The 24,359-nt window shown below is 41.8% G+C and overlaps 1 protein-coding gene across 1 annotated transcript; it reads right to left on the bottom strand.

The window, feature by feature from the left end:
* On the bottom strand, positions 1-19,768 carry LOC115502410 (ATP-dependent RNA helicase DDX19B). Its single transcript, XM_030297746.1, has 12 exons — positions 19,563-19,768; positions 12,017-12,065; positions 11,065-11,118; positions 10,210-10,345; positions 9,801-9,893; positions 5,781-5,883; positions 5,129-5,243; positions 2,686-2,863; positions 2,089-2,326; positions 1,375-1,537; positions 697-888; positions 1-310 (listed from the first exon to the last, which is right to left on the bottom strand). Exons 1-12 carry the CDS (start codon positions 19,734-19,736, stop codon positions 249-251), a joined length of 1,557 nt encoding a protein of 518 aa, XP_030153606.1. The 5' UTR covers positions 19,737-19,768; the 3' UTR covers positions 1-248.
* Between the last annotated feature and the right edge of the window lie 4,591 nt (positions 19,769-24,359).

The raw sequence follows: 24,359 nt of genomic DNA, 5'->3' as shown, positions 1-24,359 counted from the left end.
TTTCAAAAGGCAAATTTCTGTGTATTCACGCCTAATCTTCAAGAGTTGTGTAAACAATTTTTTTCTACCTTCCCCCATCATTTGCACAATTTTTGTAAAGTCCAAACGTAATTTAAAATGAGGTAGGTAGTTTCTCTCTCCTCTGCCTCCTCTTCTTTGTGGCGACTGTCGAGGCCTGTGCCGTGAAAGCACCAGTCTCCCGTGCAGGGGGAGCACCAGGGGTGGGCACTGGTGACTGATGGAGCTTCTCAGTTGGCTATTTTCTCAATCTCATCCAAATCATCTGTGTCCAATCTTTCTATTTTCTTATCTGGGGAAAAAAAGAGAATTCACAGAGACATCAACACGGGGCTATCGTGAACACACACACCTAGGGAAGGGACAGCACAGCAGGGAGGGAGGAGGCAGACAGGTTTCTGCCCCCATGCCAAGCCTCTGGCCACAGCAAACTTTCATGAAACCCCACGGGCTCCTGGTGCCTGAGCACGGGACAGAGCCCTAGGCCCTTCAAGCCTGGCCAAGGGGGCGCTGTTGTTCGAGTTCCTGACCTGAACTCACCAGGTGTGCTCTTCGAGAACTTCCATATTGTAGGAAAGGAGGGGAATGTGACAAGGACAAAGGCCTCTCGAGGAGGCCCCAGGAGAACCTGCCCCTCTAAGGAAAGGGCCCTGGCAGGGGACACTCCCAGGCACTCACTAAAATGCTCCTGGATTCTGTTCAGGATGTTCATGCTGTGCTTGCTGTCGACCATGTTCACTGCCAGGCCCCTCTTGCCAAAGCGGCCCGTGCGCCCGATCCGGTGCAGGTAGGTCTCGTTGTCCGGGTTCCCATCCTTGTCCACGGGAAGGTCAAAGTTGATGACGACAGATACCTGTTCAACATCAATACCTGCACGAAAGAGGGGTGGAGTCAGGACGGGAAACAAAAACCACCACCCACCAGGCGAGGCTGCCACACGCCAGCATCAGGTGGAGGAAGAGTCTGGGGCAGGCCAGCTCTGGGATTCGGGGACCGGGGGCACGCAGCAGAATCCAGAGGGAAAAACAGCACTCTGGCAGGTGCTAACAAAATTATGACATCGCTAGAAGAGCCTCTGCTAGATACAAGAATCTGGAGATGCGGCCGAAACTTCACTAGGGGCCCCCAGGAGAGCAGGCACCATTCACTCTAAACCAGTCACTGCCTGTTTCCTTCCACCACATCAGGACTCCTGGCTTCTGTGAAAGTTCTCATCTGCTGGGGGAATCCAGCCTCTCCCAGAAAACAAAGTCAGCACCAACCCCAGCTGGACTCCCCCGAACCGTCTGAGCGTCCCGTACGGGAGCCCTGCGCTCGCCATCCGCAGCCTGGCGAACAGGCACATTCTCTGCTCACCGCGGGCACACACGTTGGTGGTCACCAGCACCTTCTCTTTGCCCTCTCGGAAGCGCTCGATCACCGCAGCCCTCTGCTCCACCATCATCTCGCCGCTCAGCAGAGCCACCTGGTGGCCTTCTTTGGAGAGCTCTGCTGCCAGCCAACTAGCCGTTTTGCGGGTCTGGAGTGAAAAGAATGGTTTTAAATGGAGACACCTGGAAAAATAAAAACAAAAACAAACCTGCAAAAAAGTGGCTTGTTTCCATTAAAATACGTGAAAGCCTGCTGAGTTCAGCCACCAGGGTAGGCTTACCATTTTTACAAAGACAATTTCAGCCATGTGAGTTTTTTTTGGATGAATTACTTAAATCATCTTAGTGTTCAGCTAGGAAGAGTGTGGTAGGAGCCAATATCTTCATTCTCAAATAGTCTATATTCTTAATGTTATATAATCATTTCATTGGATGTTATCTGGAGTTTTTCCCAAGGTATGTCTAAGAGGTGGGACCAAAGAAAAGTTCAATTCTTCACAGTCTTTCCCTCATAACTCATTATAGTCTGAGGAGAATATGCCCTGGGGCAGGTGGAGGTGCTTCATCATTTCCTTTCTGGCCACACAGAGGACACCCAGTCCTCCTCAGCACTGAGGGGGAGCTGGCTGAAGGGAGGGCCAGGCACACCCTCCAGTGGAGCTCCTCCCCCGGCAGGCCTGCTGCTGCCACTGCTACTCACGTGGCAGAAGATCATGGCCTGAGCAATGGTGATGGCCCCGTAGAGGTTACACAAGGCCTGGAACTTCTCATCTCTGTTATTGCACAGGACGTAATACTGCTTGATGGTGTCCAACGTCTCCTCCTCACGCTTCAGTTTGATAATGTTTGGGTCTGGGACCACTTTCTGGGCAAATTTCCATACAGAGTCTTCAAAGGTGGCAGAGAAAAGCAGCATCTGGCAGTTCCTGGGCAGCATCCTGCAAGGGAAGACCCAGGTATGTGGCATGACCCCGAGTCTTTCCCTGGAAGGAACAGAAGACAGCCACCCCAGGCTTGGAAGCTCTACACGCCGGGGAAAGAGGCAAAAGGGGGGAGGAGAACAGCAGGGAGGAGGCAAGAGCAGCCATGGGGCAGGGAGGGGGCTGGTGTTAGATTCCCTAAGTCTCCTTCCTCAACCCGTGGTCAGCGCTGAGGAGCAAATGGCCTATCAAACAAATGCTTCTGGAAGCACTACAGTAAAGAACCTGATAGGAGCAAGAAGAAGTGTTTGAAGTAAAAGGAGAAGATGCTGTAGATCAGGAGGCTGAGACGTTCCTCTTGGCTCAAGAGTTCCTACCTCTGGATGCGGATGCTCTGGTCTTGGTGGCCCTGAGTAGCTATCATCACGTCAGCCTCATCCAGAACAAACACCTTGATCTTCTTAGGGTCAATGAACTTGAGCTTGGAGCACCAGTCCAGAACAGTCCCAGGGGTGCCAATGACAATGTGTTCACTGATCTTCTGACCTCTTTCCACTGTGGAGACAAGATGTTTTCCATGGGTATTTCCATGAAAAAGTCTGCTTTCCTCTCTGAGAAAAATGTAAAGCTATGATGTATTTTAATGCAACTGTTTTTATGTTTGCCTTACTGTTTTAAGGAAAGGTTATGATATCACTACAGTATTTAATAATGCTGAACAGATAAGGTAAGGATATACACAGTGAAAAGATGAAAGCCTCTTCAGTAGTGTTCTTTTCCATTCTCTGTAGTCATCCAGTTCTCTTTCAAGGAGGCTCTGTCGTTATCTTTATTTCTTCTCTGTCAACATCATTCCCCCAGCCCAGGATGGCACTTCTCCCAAGCAGACTTTCACAGCACTCTCTTCAGTGCACTCTGTCCCTCAGCTACCTTAGCATCTACGTCAAACAAGCCGGTTGCCTCTACGCACTGTCTGTCCGGGTCAGTAAACAGGATTCATCATGAAAGGCTTTGCTTTCCCAAAGAAACACAAAATGCCTCTATTAGATAAAGTGCTTCCCCAGACAAGGCCTGGTGGACCATAGCATGTTCTTGACTGTGTGTGCAGTCTGGAACTTAGAAGATTTGGCTCTTCATTTTGAATTAGATGGCACTTATAATTTTTAGCCCTTTGATTACAGTCTTGACCAGACACATGCAAGCTTCCTCTAAACAGCCAAAATTTTGCCCTAATGTGAATGTTGAGTGAATTCAAAGCCAACAAATGCCCCTTCTTACTTCTGTTAAACAAACCAATTACAGCCCCCCACAAAAGTTATTCAGACTCCTCTGCCATTCTAACCCAAGTTGAAAAATTTTAAATGTCTTATCATCTTTAACTAAATTTTATAATCTTATTTACTTTTTAGAAACAATTTTAAGTTGGTATTAGGACATTGTACACTGAGTAGATTTCTGTAGTCACAGTTACAGGTTAGTGGTAAAGATTCACAGGACTTAGCCAAACTTTCAACAAGACTTTTTTTAATTACTGAAATATTGTTGATTTGTTGTATAATAAAAGTAGGAAACCTGAATAAGGGGGAAAAAAAAAAGCCCCAAACCAAAAAAAACTCTTAAATACAGAGAACAAACTGGTGTTTGCTGGTGGAGGGGAGGTGGTGAGTGAGGGAAGGTGAAATAGATAGAGGGGTTATCTTTTACATTTAATCCACTTATCTTGATAAGCATTGAGAAAAATAGAGAATTGTTGAATCACAGGGGTGCCTGGGTGGTTTGGTTGGCTAAACGTCTGACTTCGGCTCAGGTCATGATCCCAGGGTTTGTGAGTTCGAGCCCCACATTGGGCTCTGCACTGACAATGCAGAGCCTGCTTGGGATTTTCTCTCTCTCTTTCTCTCTGCCTCTCCCTCACTTGTGTGCTCTCTCTCAAAAATAAATAAACTTAAAAAAAAAAAAAAAAAGAATTGTTGAATCCTTATATTGTATACCTGAAACTAATAGCACTGTACGTTAATTACAATCAATTAAAAAAAAATGAAATGCCAGAGTTAATTGTTCATATTCTAGAACATTTTTTGTTCTTCTAATGACATTAAAAAGAAACTAGGCAATTAAATCCAAAATGTGCAACATTTTATAAGCAACTGGTCTGGCCTGTTCAAAAAGTCAAATGTACTGGGGGAGGAGAAGATATAGGAACTATTCTAGATTGAAAGAGTGCATATCCACTAATTTGATCTTGGTTCAAAAACAAAGCAGCCACAAAGAAACACTTTCGGGGAAAAATAAAATGGACTAGATACCAGTTCTTAGAGAATCTGCTAACTCTCTTGTGATAAGGGTTTTGTGGGTATGATGAAGAATGTCCTTATTATGAGATGCACGCTCAAGTATTTAGGAATAAAGATCCACAACATCTGCAATATACTTTCAAATGGTTCCCCCCACCACACACACACATACAGATAAAGTAAATGTGGCAAAGTGATGAGTTTTTGAGTGTACGTAAAGGGCACGTGTGTTATCTTTATTATTTCACCTACTGTGTATGATTTGAAATTTTTAAAATGGAAGTTGTTAGGGGAGCCTAGGTAGCTCAGTCAGTTAAGTGTCCAACTTCAGCTCAGGTCATGATCTCACAGTTCATGAGTTTCAGCCCCGTGTCAGCTCAGAGCCTGCCTGGGATTCTCTCCCTCTTTCTCACTCCCTGCCCACCCCCCTCACTTTTGTGCACGCTCTTTCTCTCAAAATAAATAAACTTTTAAATAAAATAGAAGTGGTTAGCCTAAAGAATTAGAATCACATATTCATACTCACATTTATTGCCTCGGACAGCATAAGCTAGCTTCAGTTCAGGGTAAAATTTGCCCATCTGTTCAATCACTTTTCCTGTTTGCAGGGCGAGCTCATAAGTTGGGGAGAGGCACAGACACTGGCAGGGAAAGAGTGTACAGTGAGATCTCAAGGGCAGTGGGGAACTACCGTCAGGACTCAGTTATTCCTCCAGCTGACGCTGAAGAAGGGTATGTAAATTAAAGTGCACACCATTTGATTTTTTAAGCTGCAAAGTCATAAGCTAGAATTCTGAAGGGTCAGAACTCTGGCTGGGTAAAGACCGTTGAAAATAGCTATTGGCCACAGGAATATAAAAACCCCCATATGAGCAAGGATCTGAAATTCCAGTTGGAGATTAGCTTCCTTTTCACTTACTCAGAAAGTTCTCAGAACTTTCCAAAGGATGATACTTTCCTGCAAGTAGAGGTGCCAAGTCTGTCAGCAGTATCCCAGAACTGGCAAACCACGGAGAAAGAACAGGATGTGTGTGGCTACTAGAAAATCAACCATATTGCTTGTGCTCCACAAGGGGCTCTGGTTTATGTAAAAAGTAATAAGCACCTTGGCTTTTATTCCATCAAATGTAATTTCTAGCTACATGTTAGCAGAAAATCCAAATTTACCAAGCCCTTACCTGGGGGTATCTATTTGCAGGTTCTACTTGGCTGAGCATGGCCAACACGAAGGCAGCTGTTTTACCAGTGCCAGACTGAGACTGGGCAATTAAGTTCTGTGGGCTGCACAAGAAAACAAACTGTTTAGGAGTGTAAATCTCAAGTATTCTCTTAGTTAAGCACAATGAAGAATAAGGCTTAGTTTACAGAAGGAGGCTTTGATTTCTGCAGTGGAGTTACACATCCTAGCTCCACAAACAAAGCACCACAGAGAGAAGACTATGGTGGGATTCAAAGCACACTCTGTATCTTTTATTCTTGACACAGCAGCCAGTGAGTGATTCTTTTAAAACGTGAGACCGCTTATGTCACTCCTCATTTCATTCAGAATAAAAGTGAAAATGCTTCTGTGCTACAATCTGGCTCCCTAGTGGTTCTCTGTTCTCAGCTCCTGCTACCTGCTCCCTTAATCACCTACTCCACCACAAAGGCCTCAGTGCTGCCCCAAAAGCATGCCAGCCATGCCCCCATCTCAAGGTTTCTGCACTGGCTATACTCTGCCTGGGGCAACTGTTCCAGGTGACAACATGTCAACTCTCCTCTCCTTCAAAGCTTTGCTCGCACATCATCTACTGATGAGATCCGACCCTAACACTTGATTAGAATTGTAACCTACTTTGAAATACCTTAACGAATGATGTATTGGTGGATAGATATGTGATGAAGTATAATACAATGTTAGTGACAGAATCTAGATGATGGGCATATGGGTGTTCACTATAAAATCCTTTCAATTTTGTCGTAAGTTCGACAATTTTCATAATATAAAGTTGGGGGAAAACTGCAATTCATTTCCTTGGTGTTCCTCATCTCCCCTACTATGCTCTGTTTTTCTCTTTAGCATTTGTCACCGTTTTAACTTTTATTTATTTTAGTACGTTTATTTACTGAGAGAGAGCAAGGGAGAGAGAGAGAGCCAGCAAACAAGTGGGGGGACAGAAGATCCTAAGCAGGCTCTATGCTGACAGCAGAGAGCTCAATGCAGGGCTCAAACTCATGAACCATAAGATCATGACCTGAGCCGAAGTCAGACACTTAACCAACTGAGCCACTCAGGCGCCCTATCACCTTTTTTTAAAAACAGCTTGTAAATGTACAATTCAGTGGCATTAATTACATTTAAAACTTATATCTTTTAACATGCTATATACTGTATATTTTATTTATTTTTAATAAAAATAAATGATCTATACTCCAGAGTAAGCTCCTTATATAGGGCAGGAATTTTTGTCTGCTTTGTTTACTAATGTATCCAAGGATCTACAATAGTATCTGTTACATACCTGTACTCAATACACATTTGTTAATGAAGAATAGTACTAGATAGTTCTCTTAGGTCTCTTCTAACATTGATGATTTAAAAATTGAGCATCTATGAAAGCATTAAGATCTCTAGGGGCACCTGGGTGGCTCAGTCAGTTAAGTGTCTGACTTCGGCTCAGATCATGATTTTACGGTTCATGAGTTTGAGCTCCACATTGGGCTCTGACCTGACATTGCAGAGCCTGCTGGGGATTCTCTCCTGTCTCTTCCCCTCCCCTGATCTCTAAATAAATAAATAAACTTAAAAAAAAAAAAATCTCTAAACACAAATGACCAATGTGAAACAAATATTCCATTTATTCATCTCTATGTTCAAAGTGTCAAGCTAAAAAGCAACATTATTCATCATGAAAAAAGTCACTATTATGACATGGAACAAAGAAAATGTTAAGAAAATACAGACCTAAAATATCTTTTTTTTATTTACTTACATTTTATTTATTTTTTTTAATTTTTTTTTTCAACGTTTATTTATTTTTGGGACAGAGAGAGACAGAGCATGAACGGGGGAGGGGCAGAGAGAGAGGGAGACACAGAATCAGAAACAGGCTCCAGGCTCTGAGCCATCAGCCCATGGCCTGATGCGGGGCTCGAACTCCCGGACCGCGAGATCGTGACCTGGCTGAAGTCGGACGCTTAACCGACTGTGCCACCCAGGTGCCCTATTTACATTTTATTATTTTTTAAGTAGGCTTCATGCCCAGTGCAGAGCCCAAGGCAGGACTGAACTCACAACGCTGACTTCGTGACCTGAGCTGAGATCAAGAGTTGGATGTCTGGGGTACCTGGGTGGCTCAGTTGGTTAAAGTCAGGTCATGATCTTGGCTCAGGTCATGATCTTGCAGTTTGTGGGTTTGGGCCCCACGTCAGGCTCTGTGCTGACAGCTCGGAGCCTGGAGCCTGCTTCAGATTCTGTGTCTCCCTCTCTCTCTGCCCCTCCCCTGCTCACACTCTGTCTCTCTGTCTCTCTCTCAAAAATAAACATCAGAAAAAAATTAAAAAAAAAAAATCGGACGCTTAACCAACTGAGCCACCCAGGCACACCCCCAAAATATGTACTTTTAGACCATAGGAAAAGGAGTTTCAGGATTTAAATTATATGCAGCATAATTTTACATAATCATATATAAGGTAGGGATTTATTTTTATAAAGAGTCCTCATGCTCTCGAACCTTGTTTCTCAAAATGTGGTCTGAAACTAGCATCATCATAATCACTTAGAAGCGTATTAGAAAAGATGAACTTTAGTCCCCACCTCAGATGGAGACTGAAATGAGAATCTGTATTTTAATAAATTCCTATGAGATTCATATGCCTATGCAAGAGTGAAAAGCACTGCACCAGAAAACAACCTTGGTAATTACCCTATTCTGGTCTTTCAGAACACTGGTTTTTGCCTGTTATATTTGACACAATAAATTTTATATATCCATCTAATGAAATCATAGTGTATATGAATAATAAATGTTTATTTATCAACATAGAAAGATGGTCATCTAAGTTTTCTTTTTTTATTGTGTGTTTCTAAAAAAATTTTTTTAATGTTTATTTATTTTTGAGAGGGAGAGAGCACAAGCGGGGGAGGGGCAAAGAGAGACAGGGAGACAGAGAGTCCAAAGCAGGCTCCAGGCCCTGAGCTGTCAGTGCAGAGCCTGATGCGGAGCTTGATCTCATGACCCTAAGATTATTACCTGAGCCAAAATCAAGAGTTAGACGCTTAACCAACTGAGCCACCCAGGTGCCCCTAATTAAGTTTTTAAAAAGCATTTGAAGATTTTATATGGTTCCATTTTTTTTTTCAACGTTTATTTATTTTTGGGACAGAGAGAGACAGAGCATGAACGGGCAAGGGGCAGAGAGACAGAGAGGGAGACACAGAATCGGAAACAGGCTCCAGGCTCTGAGCCATCAGCCCAGAGCCCGACGCGGGGCTCGAACTCACGGACCGCGAGATCGTGACCTGGCTGAAGTCGGACGCTTAACCGACTGCGCCACCCAGGCGCCCCATGGTTCCATTTTTTAAAAAAGGTATAGGGGCACCTGGTGGCTCAGTTAATTGAGTGTCTGTTGATTTCAGCTCATGTCACGATCTCATGGTCACAGGATCAAGCCCCTGTCAGGTTTTGCACTAGGTGTGAAGCCTGCTTGGGACTTGGGATTCTCTCTCTTCTCCCCCTTTACCCCTTACCCAACTGCACATATGATAAAATAAAAAATAAACTAGCTATAAAAAAAAAAAGGTATGGGACGCCTTGGTGGCTTAGTCGCTTAAGCGACTGGCTCTTGATCTAAACTCAGGTCACGATCTCATGGTTCATGAGATTGAGTCCCACATCAGGCTCTGCGCTGACAGCGTGGAGCCTGCTAGGGATTCTCTCTCCCCCCCACCTCTGCCCCTCCCCTGCTCGTGCACTCTCTCTCTCAAATAAATAAACATTATTAAAAAAAGGTATAGCTATAGATATGTAAGTTTACATAAAAAAGTCTAGAAGTCTCTAAATGTTAGTGAGGGGTGGAGACTACAAATGATTTTTATTTTTCCTTGTTTTCTAGCTTTTCTAAAATAAGCATGTATTACTAGTATAGTTTCAAAAAATAATACGATTTTTTAAAAATGGAATATTAAAAATGGGATAGAGTTGTATCAGGACACATACGGCTCAGCAAGCATCAAAGGCAATGCATTCTCTTGTATCTTGGATGGACGGTTGAAGCCCATGGCATAGACTCCCTGGAGAAGCTGTGGTTTCCTAGGAAAACAGTTAAAGATGAAAGTCACTGTCTCTTTGGTTGAGGAAAGAAGCCAAATATCTGAGGGATTTCTTTTTCTCTTTCTTACTGTTGTTACACACATTTTATTTACAACTAACAATACTTGAATTATGTGAAACTGAGCACAATTCACATTACCTGGCAATTTTACTTAATAGCCCAAAGCAGCTAAATTCTTTTATTAAACTTGTATTAGCTAAAAATGTTCTGCTGTGATGAAAAATACATATATAATAGGACTAGGATCTCTATCTAAACACAAAGGGGAGAGTCAGAAAGTAAACAAATACTCACAGCCGAAGCTCCTCAAAGGACTTCACAGAGTAGAGCGGGGAATTTGGGTCCCGCTGCAGGACTTCCACTTGGTTCGTGTTATCGACAAGGTTGCTTCTGATCAGCTTGTTGAGTAAAGACTGGGCAGCTCTGTCTTCTGTCAGGAAAAAAAGAGCAAAGAATTTTATTTTATTTTTTATTATTTATTTTATTTTTAATTTTCACTTTTTTGAGAGCAAAGAATTTTAAAAGGCCATGAAATCCACCATGAATTCATCTGAATTTACTTGCCATTGGCATTTTAAGCAGTAACATGTATTTGTGCTAGGACTTTATCATGCAATTCGGCCTCATATCCCTCTCCAGGATCTATTCCAAACAGCTCTCCTTTCTGGAGGTTATCTATTCTTCCTATGTGTACCTAAGTATTTACTCCCCAATCTATGCTCAATAGAAAATTAAAAATTATTAGCTTAACAAACACATCACAGCAATAGGAAAAAACCCCCAGAAATTAACAAAGTTTATATTTTGATATCATATAAGCTATTTCTATCTTGTTATCTATGTTTAATATGTCCAAATATCATTAACTTTATTAGACAGTGGGGATGCAACTTAAAATTTCTTTTGTAATACCCTGTACAAGATAATCATTCAGGGAATATTTCCTGTTGCTGGAGTCCATCAGTGGTTCAAAACAAAATTTCCCTAAAATGTAAACAATGAAAATTCTTTCAACAACTATGTTGAACTTTTATTAGCACTGTGACTCCCATTAAAGTCAAACCAAGTTGGGCATAAAAACAAAGCCATGTAACAATCTATTCTCTTAAGACTGTAGAACCTTGTGGGTATAGCTCTAGGCTGTGTTACCTTTCTCTTCTTCATCTGCCTTCTCTGAATTAGCATTGGTCTTGAGAACAGCACCTTTATCAGACACAAAGTGGCCGTCATTCAGTATCACATCCCATACCCAACAGCTGAGACAATTCAAATTCTATGAGACACTAGAAATGTAAAGGCCTGGGGAGCAGAAAAATAAATGAGGAAACCAAGCCACAGATAAAAACATTTTATTGTTCCTAAATAAATAAAGGTATGAAACAATGTTTCTAACATTTCAATTCTTTCCTATTCCAAGTCCTCTCACTATACCTCAAACAAATGTGACTTTCCCTCATATCATCAATATTTCTGAAATGTTATAGAAAGATGATCACAGTAGGCAATGATCACAAACCACCTTGATGTTCAACAGAGGAAATCATATTTCATCAATATATACACGCTATAATGCCATTAGGATTCTATGTATATAAACTATTGATTAATAGAAATGCATATTCAAACAATGTTGTCGTTATCAAAAAATATACAGAAAAAGATTGTAAGTAAATTTGGAATGAGGTTAATGTTCCTATTCCCCACCCCGCCAGTAATTTTAAGTACATCAACAAAAATTTAATGGATTTTTGGTAGATACGATTTTAGATAATGACAATAGTTTAATTCTCAGGTTGCTCATACTTTGCCTCTCTCATCTCAAATTGAGGAATATTTTGAAAAAAACAACAAATAATCTTTGGCAGTATATTCTCATGGACAGCAATCAATTTGATCATTTATAAGTCAATTAGGCATCCTCATGCTTATATTAAGGACAATACAAAGCAAAACAGTCCAGTTTAATTCCCAAATCAAACAACTGCCAGTATCTGTCAGCCCCCTTCCTGGTAAATATATAATTTTTTTTCCAGACAGGTGTTATGTCACAGCAGAAATACTAAAGGAAATCACATGTGCTTTCAAACTAGCTTTTACTCACCATTGGCATCTGGTTTGATTTTCTCTTCCTTAAGATGCAAGTTGCTCAACTAAATGGAGAATACGGAGAGAGGGGGAAAGTGTCAGGAAAATCACTTAAAAGATTGTGAATCAACAGAGCCTCCCCAATGAAGGTAGGGAGAAATGAGCCACACTCAAGACCTTTTCATTAGGTTGTTCTGCTGGGCTCCTTTTGTTGACTAAATGAGTGAGAATAAACAAAATGTCCCATAAATACAGCAATAGAAAAAACCTGGTTACACAACAGCTCAAAATCCACACCTCCTAATTATAATCCCTAGAGAGAATTATAATTTGTGAGTTTGCTTAAGGCCCTTATTACAAAGACTCTCTCAGTAGAATACCACTTGAGTTGTCATTCTCTTGTATTACAAACAGGAAATTTTAAAAGATACTGGGAGATGCAGTCGCACTTCAGACAGAGAATATCAGGTGGGAGGGCTGCAATGAAAAGCATCTGTGGGTAGGCATCAGTTATGTTGCAAGATATGTGTGAGCCACAGGACCACAACATGCCGATATACATCCTCACATTCAAGATTTCCTTGTGATGGAAGTCTGATATATGTCTATTTTTTAGTTTTTATTTATTTTTGAGAGAGAGAAAGAGAGCAGAGTGTGAGTGGGGGAGGGGCAGAGAGAGGGAGACACAAAATCCAAAGCAGGCTCCAGACTCTGAGCTGTCAGTACAGAGCCCAACAAGGGGCTTGAACCCATGAACCACGAGATCGTGACCTGAGCCAAAGTTGGATGCTTAACTGAGCCACCCAGGTGCCCCTGGAAGTCTGATATTTTAAACAGAAAACAGTCTGGGGCGTCATAGCACACTGTATAATCAAAATACCTAGCAATCTGAAGTGGGAAAGCAAAGAATTCAAAAAAAGAATTATTAGGACTTTGATCAAACACTATAAATTAGGCAGGACTTATCTCCTCTATTAGAATGAAAATACCCTTTTATTTGTCACTTAAACCTCAGTAAAAGCTGGGTGGAAAAGAAAATACCTTAAAGACAGGAATGTTTTTATTTTTACTTGATCTTTGGATCTAGCAGAAAGCAGGTGCTCTAACCACAAAATATTAAGGGGGCTTAGGACATCATCTAGTGAAGGGTGAAAGAATGAAAATGGCTACTTTTTAAGAATTTGTTTAATGTTTATTTATATTTGAAAGAGAGAGAGAAACAAAGTGTGATGGGGGACGGGCAGAGAGAGGGACAGACAGACACAGAATCCGAATCAGGCTCCAGGCTCCAAGTTGTCAGCACAGAGCTCAACGCAGGGCTCCAACTCATGAACCGTGAGATCATGCCTTGAGCTGAATTCAGACGCTCAACTGACTGAGCCACCCAGGTGCCCCGAAAATGGCTATTTCTTAAAGTGCCACCTGTACCAGCAATTCTTTATGTTTTGAGGTTCATTCTGTCTTTCCTCTAAGTCCAAGAAAGGGGAAAGGCAAGAGAGGAATGAAACTGTTGTTTATTTTGATGGGTGGTTAGTTGGGATGGAGGAACCTCACTTCTCTATTGTTGCTAACTGAAAAGGGAGTTTCTGGTGTCTCTGTATGCTTTACTGGTAGGGGATGGAGAAGTGGGGGGGTGGGGGGAGGGACACACTGGAGAGACTGGCAAGAAAGGAAATTGTCATAAAGCAGTAAAAATCCTTCATTAATTCCACATGACAGCAAACACACCAACAGACAGTCAATATGAAGCAACCAGTGCAGCATACGACGTATGGCACCGTTCAATGTATTTGAGTCTTCTCTAAAGCACTCCTCCACACCCTGCCAACAAATCTAGTTCAAGTGTAGTATTCAGGGCTGTGGAGAGGGAGAGGGATAGAGATTGGGGGGCAGGGGCACAGAGACAGACTGCCTGACTTACTGGCAATATTTAAACAGTTAATAGCACTCACTCCTAGGGTGATAACTGCTAGCTACAACAAATGATAGGGCTGAGGTACAAATGATTTAAGTATTAGAAACATCTATTACCCTAAAGCATTTTAATTATCAATGATAAAAAGAACAAACCATTCTCTTGCTAATATATTGTTCAAATGGAAGTTAACAGAGTAAATAGTTAAAATAACTGAAATGCAGGAAAAGTTGGTAGCAACAATGTAAGTGAAATTAACAGATGTATCAGGATTCTGGAGAGGTTCCAGCAGAATCTGAAAACATACCCAGGGGGGGCCTGGGTGGTTCAGTTGGTTAAGCATCCCACTCTTGATTTCGCTCAAGTCATTATCTCACATTTCGTGAGACTGAGTCCCACATCAGGATTTTTACTCACCCTCTCTCTCTGCCCCTCTCCTGCTTGTATGCTCTCTCAAAAAGTAAACAAATAGGGGCGCCTGGGTGGCTCAGTCGGTTGAGCGTCCGACTTTGGCTCAGGTCATGATCTCACGGTTTGTGAGTTTGAGCCCCGTAGGGCTCTGTGCTGACAGCTCGGAGCCTGGAGCCTGCTTCAGATTCTGTGTTTCCCTCTCTCTGCCCCTTCCCCGTTCATGCTCTGCCTCTCTCTCTCTCCAAAATAAATAAACATTCAAAAAATTTTTTTTAAAAAGTAAATAAACAAACAAACAAAAAAACCTCAGCCCTCACTTGGCTGTAAGGACCTCAAAGCCTATAAAGCAAGACCGTGAAGGATGGATTACCCAGTACAGTGTCAGTGAACTGAACGGTGAAATTTATATTAAAAATACAGTTCGTTTAGGGGCATCTGGATGGCTCAGTTGATTAAGCGGCCGACTTCAGCTCAGGTCATGATCTCGCAGTTCATGAGTTCGAGCCCTGCATCAGGCTCTGTGCTGACAGCTCAGAGCCTGGAGCCTGCTTCAGATTCTATGTCTCCCTCTCTCTCTAGTCCTCCCCTGCTCGTATTCTGTCTCTCTCTGACTGATTTAATAAATCAACATTAAAAATGATTTTTTAATACAATAAAAAAATACAGTTAGTTTAGATACCTTCCTTTGCTCTATTTACTTGGACCAAAAAGGAGAAACGATTTTCTGATGCAACTTCATCACAAACCATTTTGAAATTAACCAAAAAGCAAAACAACAAAAACATCCACTTTGTAAGATCCAAATTCTTTCAATGCCTTTATTATTTGTTTTTAAGATGTGTTAAAATAATTGAAAATTGTACAGTTACACATTGCATTTTATTCAAAAGCACTTGAGAAAGGATTCTTGAGACAGAAGAAGGAAGATTTAATGTCAAATGAACTATACTGAATAGAGATTGTCTTCGGCAAAATGGTGAAGTCGAGTATTTGAGTCATACTCATCAGTTTTCTAATCTGTTTGCCCTCCTCTAAATTGAAAAGAAGTCTCCAACGGAACAGAGGGGAACAGAGTGGAGCCACTGAAGAACAAGGAAATAAATATAAATAGAATCTAATTTTTCTTATCTAAGATGAATAAGGAATGAAGCTTAATGAATATTTAAAATACAGTAACCTTGTACTATACACATCACTGTCACCTATGTCACACAGTACCTGTGGTGATCCTCAGTAGCAGTTCCATAAGGCAGAGGGTAACAGAGGTGTCTTTACTCATTTGCTCAGTGTTAGAATATTGTGATCTAATTTACCTGTGCACGGTTAAGTAGATTCACAAACCTTATCCAGGCTCAACTAACTAATCCATACAATATGGGCAAGTAATTTAAAAGATTCCTGCAAAGAAACTGTGCATTATAGATAATGATAATAATGGCTATTACGCATGTAGGACTTGTAATAGGCATGTCCATAACCCAATGAGGTAACCTGATTATCTTCATTTTACAGATGTGGAAACTGAGGCACAGAAAGGTTAAGCCATTTGCCCAAGGTCACATAACTAGTAAATGATGGACCCAGAATACAAATCCAAGTCTGTCTGGCTACAAAGGCTAAGGGTTTGGTTTGTTTTTTTAAGTTTATTTTATTTAGAGAGTGACAGATAGTGAGTGGGGTAGGGGCAGAGAGAGAGAGAGAGAGAGAGAGAGAGAGACACGGACAGAATCCCAATCAGGCTCTGCGATGTCAGCACAGAGCCCATTTAGGGCTCAAACCCACAAACTGGGAGATCATGACCTGAGCTGAAATCAAGAGTTGGATGGTTAACCAACTAAGCCACCCAGGCACCCCAAAAGCTAAGGTTTTAACCTCTACACAATGGTGCCTCTCATAGATAATACTATTCTCATAGGAAATAATCATTTTAGGGGCAGCTGGGTGGCTCAGTCAGTTATGCATCTGACTCTTCCAGCCCAAGTCATGATCTCACAGTTTGTGAGATCGAGCTCTGCGTCGCACTCTTCACTGACGGCACAGAGCCTGCCTGGAATTCTCTTCCTCTCTCTCTGCCCCTCTCCTGTATGCACTTGCTCACTCTCCCAAAATAAATAAATAAACTAAAGAAAAAAAGAGAAGAATCATTTTAAGGATGACACAATGGTGCAGCCACTTTGGAAAAAATGCTGACAGTTCCTCAAAAGTTAAACATAGAGTTATTATATAATCCAACAATGCCACTTCTAGGTGTACACCCAAGAGAAATGAAAATACATGTTCACAGAAAAACTTGTACATGAATGATCATAGCCAGCATTATTCAAAATAACCAAAAAGTAGAAACAATCCAAATGCTCATCAATGGACATTGATGAAGGGATAAACAGAATGGGATATATCTAGACAACGTAATATTTTTTGGCAATAAAAAGGAATGAAGTACTGACACCTGCTGCAATATGAATGGACCTTGAAAACATTATGCTAAGTGAAAACAGCCAGACACAACAGACCATCTATTGTATGATACCACTTATATAAAATGTCCAGAATAGACAAATTTAAAGAGACAGAAAACAAGTCAGCAGTTGCCAGAGAAGGGTGGGGAGAACGGAGTGACTAAAGTTTGAGGGAACTTTTTGGAGGTGGTGGAAATGTTCCACATCCTGATTGTGGTGATGGTTACACAACTGGATGCCTTTGTCAAAATTCACAGAATATGGGTGAGTTTTACTATACGTAAATTGTATCTCAGTAAACTTGACTTAAAAGCTTTAGAGGGCCAGGGCGTCTGGGTGGCTTAGTCAGTTAAGCGTCCGACTTCAGATGAGGTCATGATCTCACAGTTGTGAATTAGAGCCCCGCATCGGGCTCTGTGCTGACAACTCGAGCCCGGAGCCTGCTTCAAATTCTGTGTCTCCCTCTCTCTCTGCCCCTCCCTCCCCTGTTCACGCTCTGTCTCTCTCTCAAAAATAAACATAAAAAAATTTTTTTTAAACAAGCAAAAACTTTATAGAAGGCCAGTCCAAGAGATCCAACAGTCAACTAGTAAGAATTCGTGAAAGAGGAAATGAAGAAAAATAAGGGAGAGAAATCAACAATGAAAATTTTCGAGAAAATTTCTCATAACTTAAGGACAAGATTTTCCAGATTGAAAGGACCCACCCAGTGCCCAGCAAAATGGATGTAAATAGATCCATACCAAGACTTATTAGCATGAATTTGCTGAATAATGGAGACAAACAGAAGATTCTTCAAGCTTACAAAGGGAAAAACAGGTCACATCAGGAATCAGAATGGTCTCAGACATCTCTATAACCAATAAAGAAATCTAAAAGGCAATGACACAATGCCTTTAAAATTTGGTAGGAAATTAATTTCCAACCTACAGTTCTACATCCAGCCATATTATCCAAATGATAGGACAAAATAAGATATTTCCAGAAATTCAGTAGTATCTTAAAAATACTTACTTCCCATACACCTCCAGAAAGCTGATGGATGGCTCCACCAAATGAAGAAAGATGAGAGGCACCTGAGTGTCTCAGTCAGTCAAGTGTCTGACTTAGGCTCAGGTCACGATCTGGCTATTACCGAGTTCAAGCCCCGTGTCGGGCTCTGTGCTGACAGCTCAGAGCCTAGAGCCTGCTTGAGATTCTGTGTCTTCCTCTCACTCTCTACCTCTCCCCCCGCTCACTCTTTGTCTCTCTCTCTCTCTCTCTCTCTCTCTCAAAAATAATAAAATAAACATTTAAAAAAAAGAAAGATGAAGAGAGGGGATACAAGAGGAGTGAATCCCCAGAATGAAGCTGAAGGGAAATCTGCCCTGTTTTCCTCCAGACCCCAAAATTAGTTCTGTTCTGAACATAGGGAGAACTAGTCCAAAATGAAGGAGGCTAAAAGATGTGGGGGAAATTAAATTAATAGAATAATGTGTCTGAACATCCTGAGATAATCTTAGACAATTAGCAAAGAGCTTGGGGTTGAATTGGTGATAAATACAAAGAACATGAAGAAAAACTGCAAGGCAATTATAAATTCCAAGGAAAAACAGAAAGTTTTAATTTTTTTTTCAACGTTTTTTATTTATTTTTGGGACAGAGAGAGACAGAGCATGAACGGGGGAGGGGCAGAGAGAGAGGGAGACACAGAATCGGAAACAGGCTCCAGGCTCTGAGCTATCAGCCCAGAGCCCGATGCGGGACTCGAACTCACGGACCGCGAGATCGTGACCTGGCTGAAGTCGGACACCTAACCGACTGCGCCACCCAGGCGCCCCTAGAAAGTTTTAGAGGAAAGTAAAAGTATTGATAAGTTACTAATTATAGAAACATGAAATACTGATCTAACTAAAATTATAATATAATGAAAAGGTAGGGAATGGGAAAGTGTGCATGTGTGGTGGAGAAAGGAGGATGGAGGAAAGAATCAAAATCAGTAAATACCTAAAACTGAAAACTCAAGAACTAGCAAAACAAATGTGTTCCCTAAAGGGAACAAGGAGGTCAATGATGTAAATCAGTTTCAAGAGAACTATTAGTTGTCTCTGGGGAGGAAAAAATTGGTGGTGGTGGAACCAGTTTTTAAAACTATTTGACTCTGAATTATGTGCTTATAAATTATTATCAGTTATAAAAAATAAGACAAAGTCCTTTTTCTCAAGAGATTCACAGAAATAAGTACTAACAAGTAGGTTCAAAGCACTATCAGAACTTAGAGTGTTTAGGTGGGAAGAACGAATTCTACATAGTCACGTTTAACTCCTATCTTGTTTACTGTGCATGAGGCCCAGAACAAAAGTTAAGGTGATCGGAAGAGGATTTACTGACTGCTGGGCCTAGTAAGTCGATCATTCATTATCACTAAGCATGCTGAGGAAGCACACAAAGATGAGTAAGCCACGGTCCCAGAGTCCAGGAAGTTCAGAATCCAGAGATGGAGAATGACACAAAGGTGATTACAATCCAAGGTTGGGAGTGGGGATGGGGAGTGCAGTCTACAATCAGTCTTGATTCAGGGAAGACGGGCAGGCGGCTGAGCTCTTCATCCCTGGGAGCACTCACCTGCTCTTATGTAACCCAGGAGGCGGATGGATAAACAAAGCCGCTCAAAGTCCAGGCTTCATTCCCACACGCACTCTATACCCATCCTGACCAAAGTAGCAACTGTCTTTCCAAGGGAACTGATCGTCGGTCAAAACTGACCCCTAACCCTTTGATGGCTGAAGCCAACTCACCGACTCGGCCGCTGCCTCCTGTTCATCCACCGCCAGGGCCCATGAGTCGGTGGCCATGGTCCCAGGCGCCGGTGGGACGCTGGTGCTGGCGGACTCGCTGGCTGGGGAAGCGCGATCGTGGGCTCCGTGGGGTCGCAGCAAGCCCCGCTCCAGCCCCACAGAGGGGGAAGTCATTCGCTTTGGCGCTGGAGACCGGAAGCGGCGCGCCACAGTGACGTCGGAGTCCGCTCCGGCTCTCCCCTCGCCCACTTCCAGCTGCAGCTTCCGTCGCTTTCGGGCCCCCACCCTTACCTCTGCTTAGCTCACGTTTTCTTATCTAATGTCCAGAAACACAGACTGAGGTAGGTAGTTGTCTGAAAACACCTAAACTTCTGCCAACTGGCTCTCCAACCCACGAGCAAAACCACATTCCCGCTCAGCACGCTGCCACAGCAGCTCACATAGATTGAATGTATCAAAACAGCCATTACAGATACAGTAGTCACCAAAATGCATATTGAAACAAGGAGATCTTCAGGTTGTCATTTCAGTGCCCAGGTGTTAGGAGTCAGCCATATCAAACGCCATTTGGTTAAAAATTTGGCAGACTAAAAGAATTACACCTTCAAAAAGACTCAAGGAAGGTGCTAGGGAAATGTGTTCCAGGTAGAGAATTGAAACAAGAAAGAGTAAGGAGGTTTGTGTCTGAAGGACACAATTTCTTTCAATTTCTGTGAGTACTGACAAGAGCCAGGGATGAAATTGGTAGGAGGTAGATGCAAAGGGCCACGCAAAGCAGCTTGAGGAGCAAATGAGTTCATTCCAGGAAACTCTTCCCTATCTGGCATGACTTTTGGAGTTAGCTGTGCCTGGTTGGAATCCCAGCTCTCCCGTTTAAGAGTTGAATGATTGGGAGAATTTTTTAAAGAAAAAAATATCTTGGGCTTTTAGAAGAGGTAAAATAAGGATTAAGTGTGACACACACTTTTTCCCCTAACTGGAAACAAACAAGGTCCTCTTCCCTTATTACTTCACTAGAAAGAAGCTGGCATTTTCCTGCAACCTGAGAAAACGAATCCCCATTTCTCTCTCTTTGCCAATATTCCACTCCAATAAATTAATTTCAAGCAGTAGCAGGCTGTAGAATTTTACCTGTAAAGTATGAGTAAGAATGTTCAGGAAATAGTAAAGTATTTCTAGGCAATACCCTATTTGCCATGATTCTTTTTCTTCTGCACCCTTTAGGGTTAATTTGGTGAAGTTTTTTTGGAAATCTATAGGTGAGGATGTGCAAAAAGAAAAAGGCAAACACATCCAGGGAAGACATGACCTACATCTCATCATGTCAGAAGCAATCTTGAGAAAATTTTGCCAGCAAAATGAAATTGATCACAGGGCTAAAGGAGGTTAACAAATTGTTTTAAAGTATAATGAGATTAAAAACAAATCCAAAGTGTAGGACTGTATATAATAGGATACACCTGTGCAAAAAAATTACCTCATATATGCTTGTACATACTATAGAGAATGAGATACAAAACTGCTAACAGTGCCTGCTTCTAGTGAGGGGCTCTAGAAATCTGGGGTGGGAGAAGACTTACTTTTCGTTGTGTACACTTTATCCTCTGAAATTCATTTTCCATGTGCATATTTTCTTTTTAAAGTTGTGAGAATTTCAGGCAAGAAGGGGAATAATACAATAAACATCTAGATTCCCACCTAGGGCTTAGATAGTAAAACAGTTAACATTCGATTGAAGCCCCCTGTATAGCCATCCAAGAGACAGCAGCTCTCCTAAATTTGGTGCTTATCTTTCCCATAAATGCTATTAGCATGGGTTGCTTTTCTCTATTAAGAAACAACCCCCAAACTTAATTAGCGTCAGGATTCTAGACTCTGTCACCATCCCACACACCAGCACAATGGGAGACAACTGCTAAGAAGCAAACTGGTTTCCAAAGTGATGCATAGAGGACCTAGGGTCATAAGAGCAGCTGGATTTGAATTCAGCATCCTGGCATTTACTCCCATGTGACCTCAGGCAGCCTCCAACTCCTCCGAAATTATGGTAAGTACCCACTGCACGGTTCAATTATTCAACTAAGGCTTTTGGCCCAGTGGCTGGCTTATGGCGAAAGCTTGACACATATTAGCTATAATTACTATTCCTGCCCCTCCAGGGGTGAGAGTGAGGAACAAGCCTAAATGTGTTAAAAAGGGTCTCATTTCTAACCTCAAAGATACTCACATCGCCCACGGATAGGGCGGGCTGAAAGCGCCCCAGGGCGCGGCCTCGGATGCGGCCAGCAGCCCCCGCCATCGCCGCTCAGCCGGGCGGTTACCTCGGTCAAAGGCCACTCACTGCCCTAGCCTCATTGGCTGAGGTCTGGTCCAGCCAGCCAATCAGTGGAGGGGACGGCCCAGCGTCGGGCAAGCGTGCCCGGGTACCTACGGGCCCAAGGAGCGAAAGACAGAGTCTAGGCTCCAGCAAAGGGTCCTTTGTGTATTGAACTTTGTCATTTTTTTTTGCTGAATATCCAGCTCCTTCCTTCGCTAGGCTGGAAACTCCATGAGTGCAGGGCAGTGTCTGCTTTCCTTAATGTTGACCTTCAGGGACTAATGCATAACAGACCTTCATTTGGTGAAGAATTAGATGAGGAATGCCCATCCCCCACATAGATCAAACTTTTAAATCTTTATGTATGAATAGGTGAAGAAGCTCTTTCTCTCGTTTATGTCCTTGCCACTGCAAGTGTGATCTCCCTGCAGCAGTGTAGATATCAGCATCTATGGGAGCCCTTTAGTATTCAGAATCTCGGGCCTCACTCCTAGACCTACTAAATCAGGATCTGCATTTTAAGATACCAGGTGATTCCTTAACAACTTACACTTTGAAAACTGTTCAGTCATTCCCATTTGTCCTGATAGTAAATAAATGAAAAATCGAAATCCGTTTTTATAGATTATATATATGTTAATATATATTATATATATAAATAATATAAATATATATTATATAAGTACCTATAAATTATATATAATTATATAATATATAAATAAATATATATTATATAACATATAAATAAATATATATGAAGTAAATATATATTAAATAAATATATAAAAATAATATATATTAATATGTTAATATATATTACACTTTATTTATTTTTGAGAGAGAGAGAGCACAAATGGGGGAGGGGGAGAGAGAGAGAGAGAGAGAGAGAGAGAGACACACAGAATCCAAAGCAGGCTCCAGGCTCCCAGCTGTCAGCACAGAGCCCGATGTGGGGCTCGAATCCACAAACCGCGAGATCATGACCTGAGCCGAAGTCAGAAGCTCAACCAGCTGAGCTACCCAGGCGCCCCGATGATAAAATATTTTAGGTGCTATGGGAGAATTAGAATCTAGGACTATATATTTCCAAAATGAAGTATTTTAGTTGTACTCTCTTGAGCTCTGTTAGCTTTGTCATGTCCCAAGAGGGTCAACCAGTGTTCTACTGCAGAGTGTGTGTAGTACTTATTCTTACCTGCAGGCCTATTTGCTCAGCCCAGAATAAAAGGTTTCTTAAAATACACAATTTGGATGTTGTATTGAGATAGCTTTCCTTCTAGTACATAGTTGACATTAAAAGAGGAAACTATCATAGAGAACTGGATAATTAGCTGAATAATTCAAGTAGAATGTTCAGAACAATCTGACTTTTGGGCCTCAATGATTTCTCTTCATGTGTATTGACCCAGTTGTTGGGTGAATGAAAATAAATTAAAAAAAAAAATGTCTCTAGGGCCACCTGGTTAAGCTTCCAACTCTTGGTTTCAGCGCAGGTCAAGATCTCACAGTTTGTGAGTTCAAGCCTTGTGCTGTTAGCTTGGAGCCTGCTTGGGATTTTCCCTCTCTCTGTCCCTCCCCCTTTCACTGTTGCTCTATCTCAAAATAGATAATATATATAAATATATACTTATATATATACTATATATATAAATGTAAACTTAAAAAGTATATGTTTTTAATTCTTTCACTAGTGAAGGTGCTGTTAGGGTCAGGTGTAAGGCATGGTAAAGATAGGAGTCAGAGGCTAAAAAATTTAGCAGTCAAAGGCTTTATTTGGGAACTAAGGTCTCCGGTGAGGTTCTGTGACTCAGGGAGAGAGAGAGAGAGGAGTCAGGGAAGTCGCCCCCAAGTGTGGTGGGGTGGGGTTTTTAAGCTGCAGCGGTTCCGGGTTTAGGCCCAGGTGGGCCTTTTTCGCGTCAGGTCGTGCTGTCGCTCGGTGATTGGTTGACCTCCAATTCATTCTGGCACGCTCCTAGGGGCTTTTCGTTGGGTTGCGCTGGCAAGATGGCCGTCCCCTCTACTGTGGTTCCAAGGACATCCTAACACTATCTTAATGGTGACAACTCTGGCAACATAGTGAAGTTATTGAGACTACAACCAATATTACTTTTATTTTGAAAGTATAATGTGTACAATTTTGGCTTTCCATTTTAATTGTGGTGGCACACAAGTCTGACCTATTTCTCAGATTGTTTAGGCTAAATATGCTATTTTGCATCAGAGCCAATTAGCATCAGAAAAAAAATTGCCCTTAGCTGTCTTAATCTTTGAGTGTCTCGGTGTCTTCAGGTGTTAAAAGCAGGTAATATTAGTAACTCCTTGTAAGGTTGCTGTGAAGATCAGATCAAAAGTTTAGATCAGTGCCGGTTGCATCCTAAATGCTCAACAAATGTAAATAAGTAGGATGATGATTAATGAATCACTGTGAACTGGGAAGTTAATTCAAGTGATTTTTTTTTTTTTTTTACTGGCTTTTGAGC

This window comes from Lynx canadensis, chromosome E2, assembly GCF_007474595.2.
Source record: "Lynx canadensis isolate LIC74 chromosome E2, mLynCan4.pri.v2, whole genome shotgun sequence".
Taxonomy (NCBI): Eukaryota; Metazoa; Chordata; class Mammalia; order Carnivora; family Felidae; genus Lynx; species Lynx canadensis.
Note: the sequence above shows the minus strand (reverse complement) of the source record. Positions and strands in the feature narration are given on the sequence as shown.

Coding starts and splice junctions, on each gene's coding strand:
- LOC115502410 (XM_030297746.1), bottom strand. CDS start 19,736: ATGACTTCCCCCTCTGTGGGGCTGGAGCGGGGCTTGCTGCGACCCCAC. Junction 11,119..12,016: donor AATCAAACCAGATGCCAATG/GTGAGTAAAAGC, acceptor TGTCTGATAAAG/GTGCTGTTCTCAAGACCAAT. Junction 5,884..9,800: donor CCTTTGATGCTTGCTGAGCC/GTATGTGTCCTG, acceptor TTTCTTGTGCAG/CCCACAGAACTTAATTGCCC.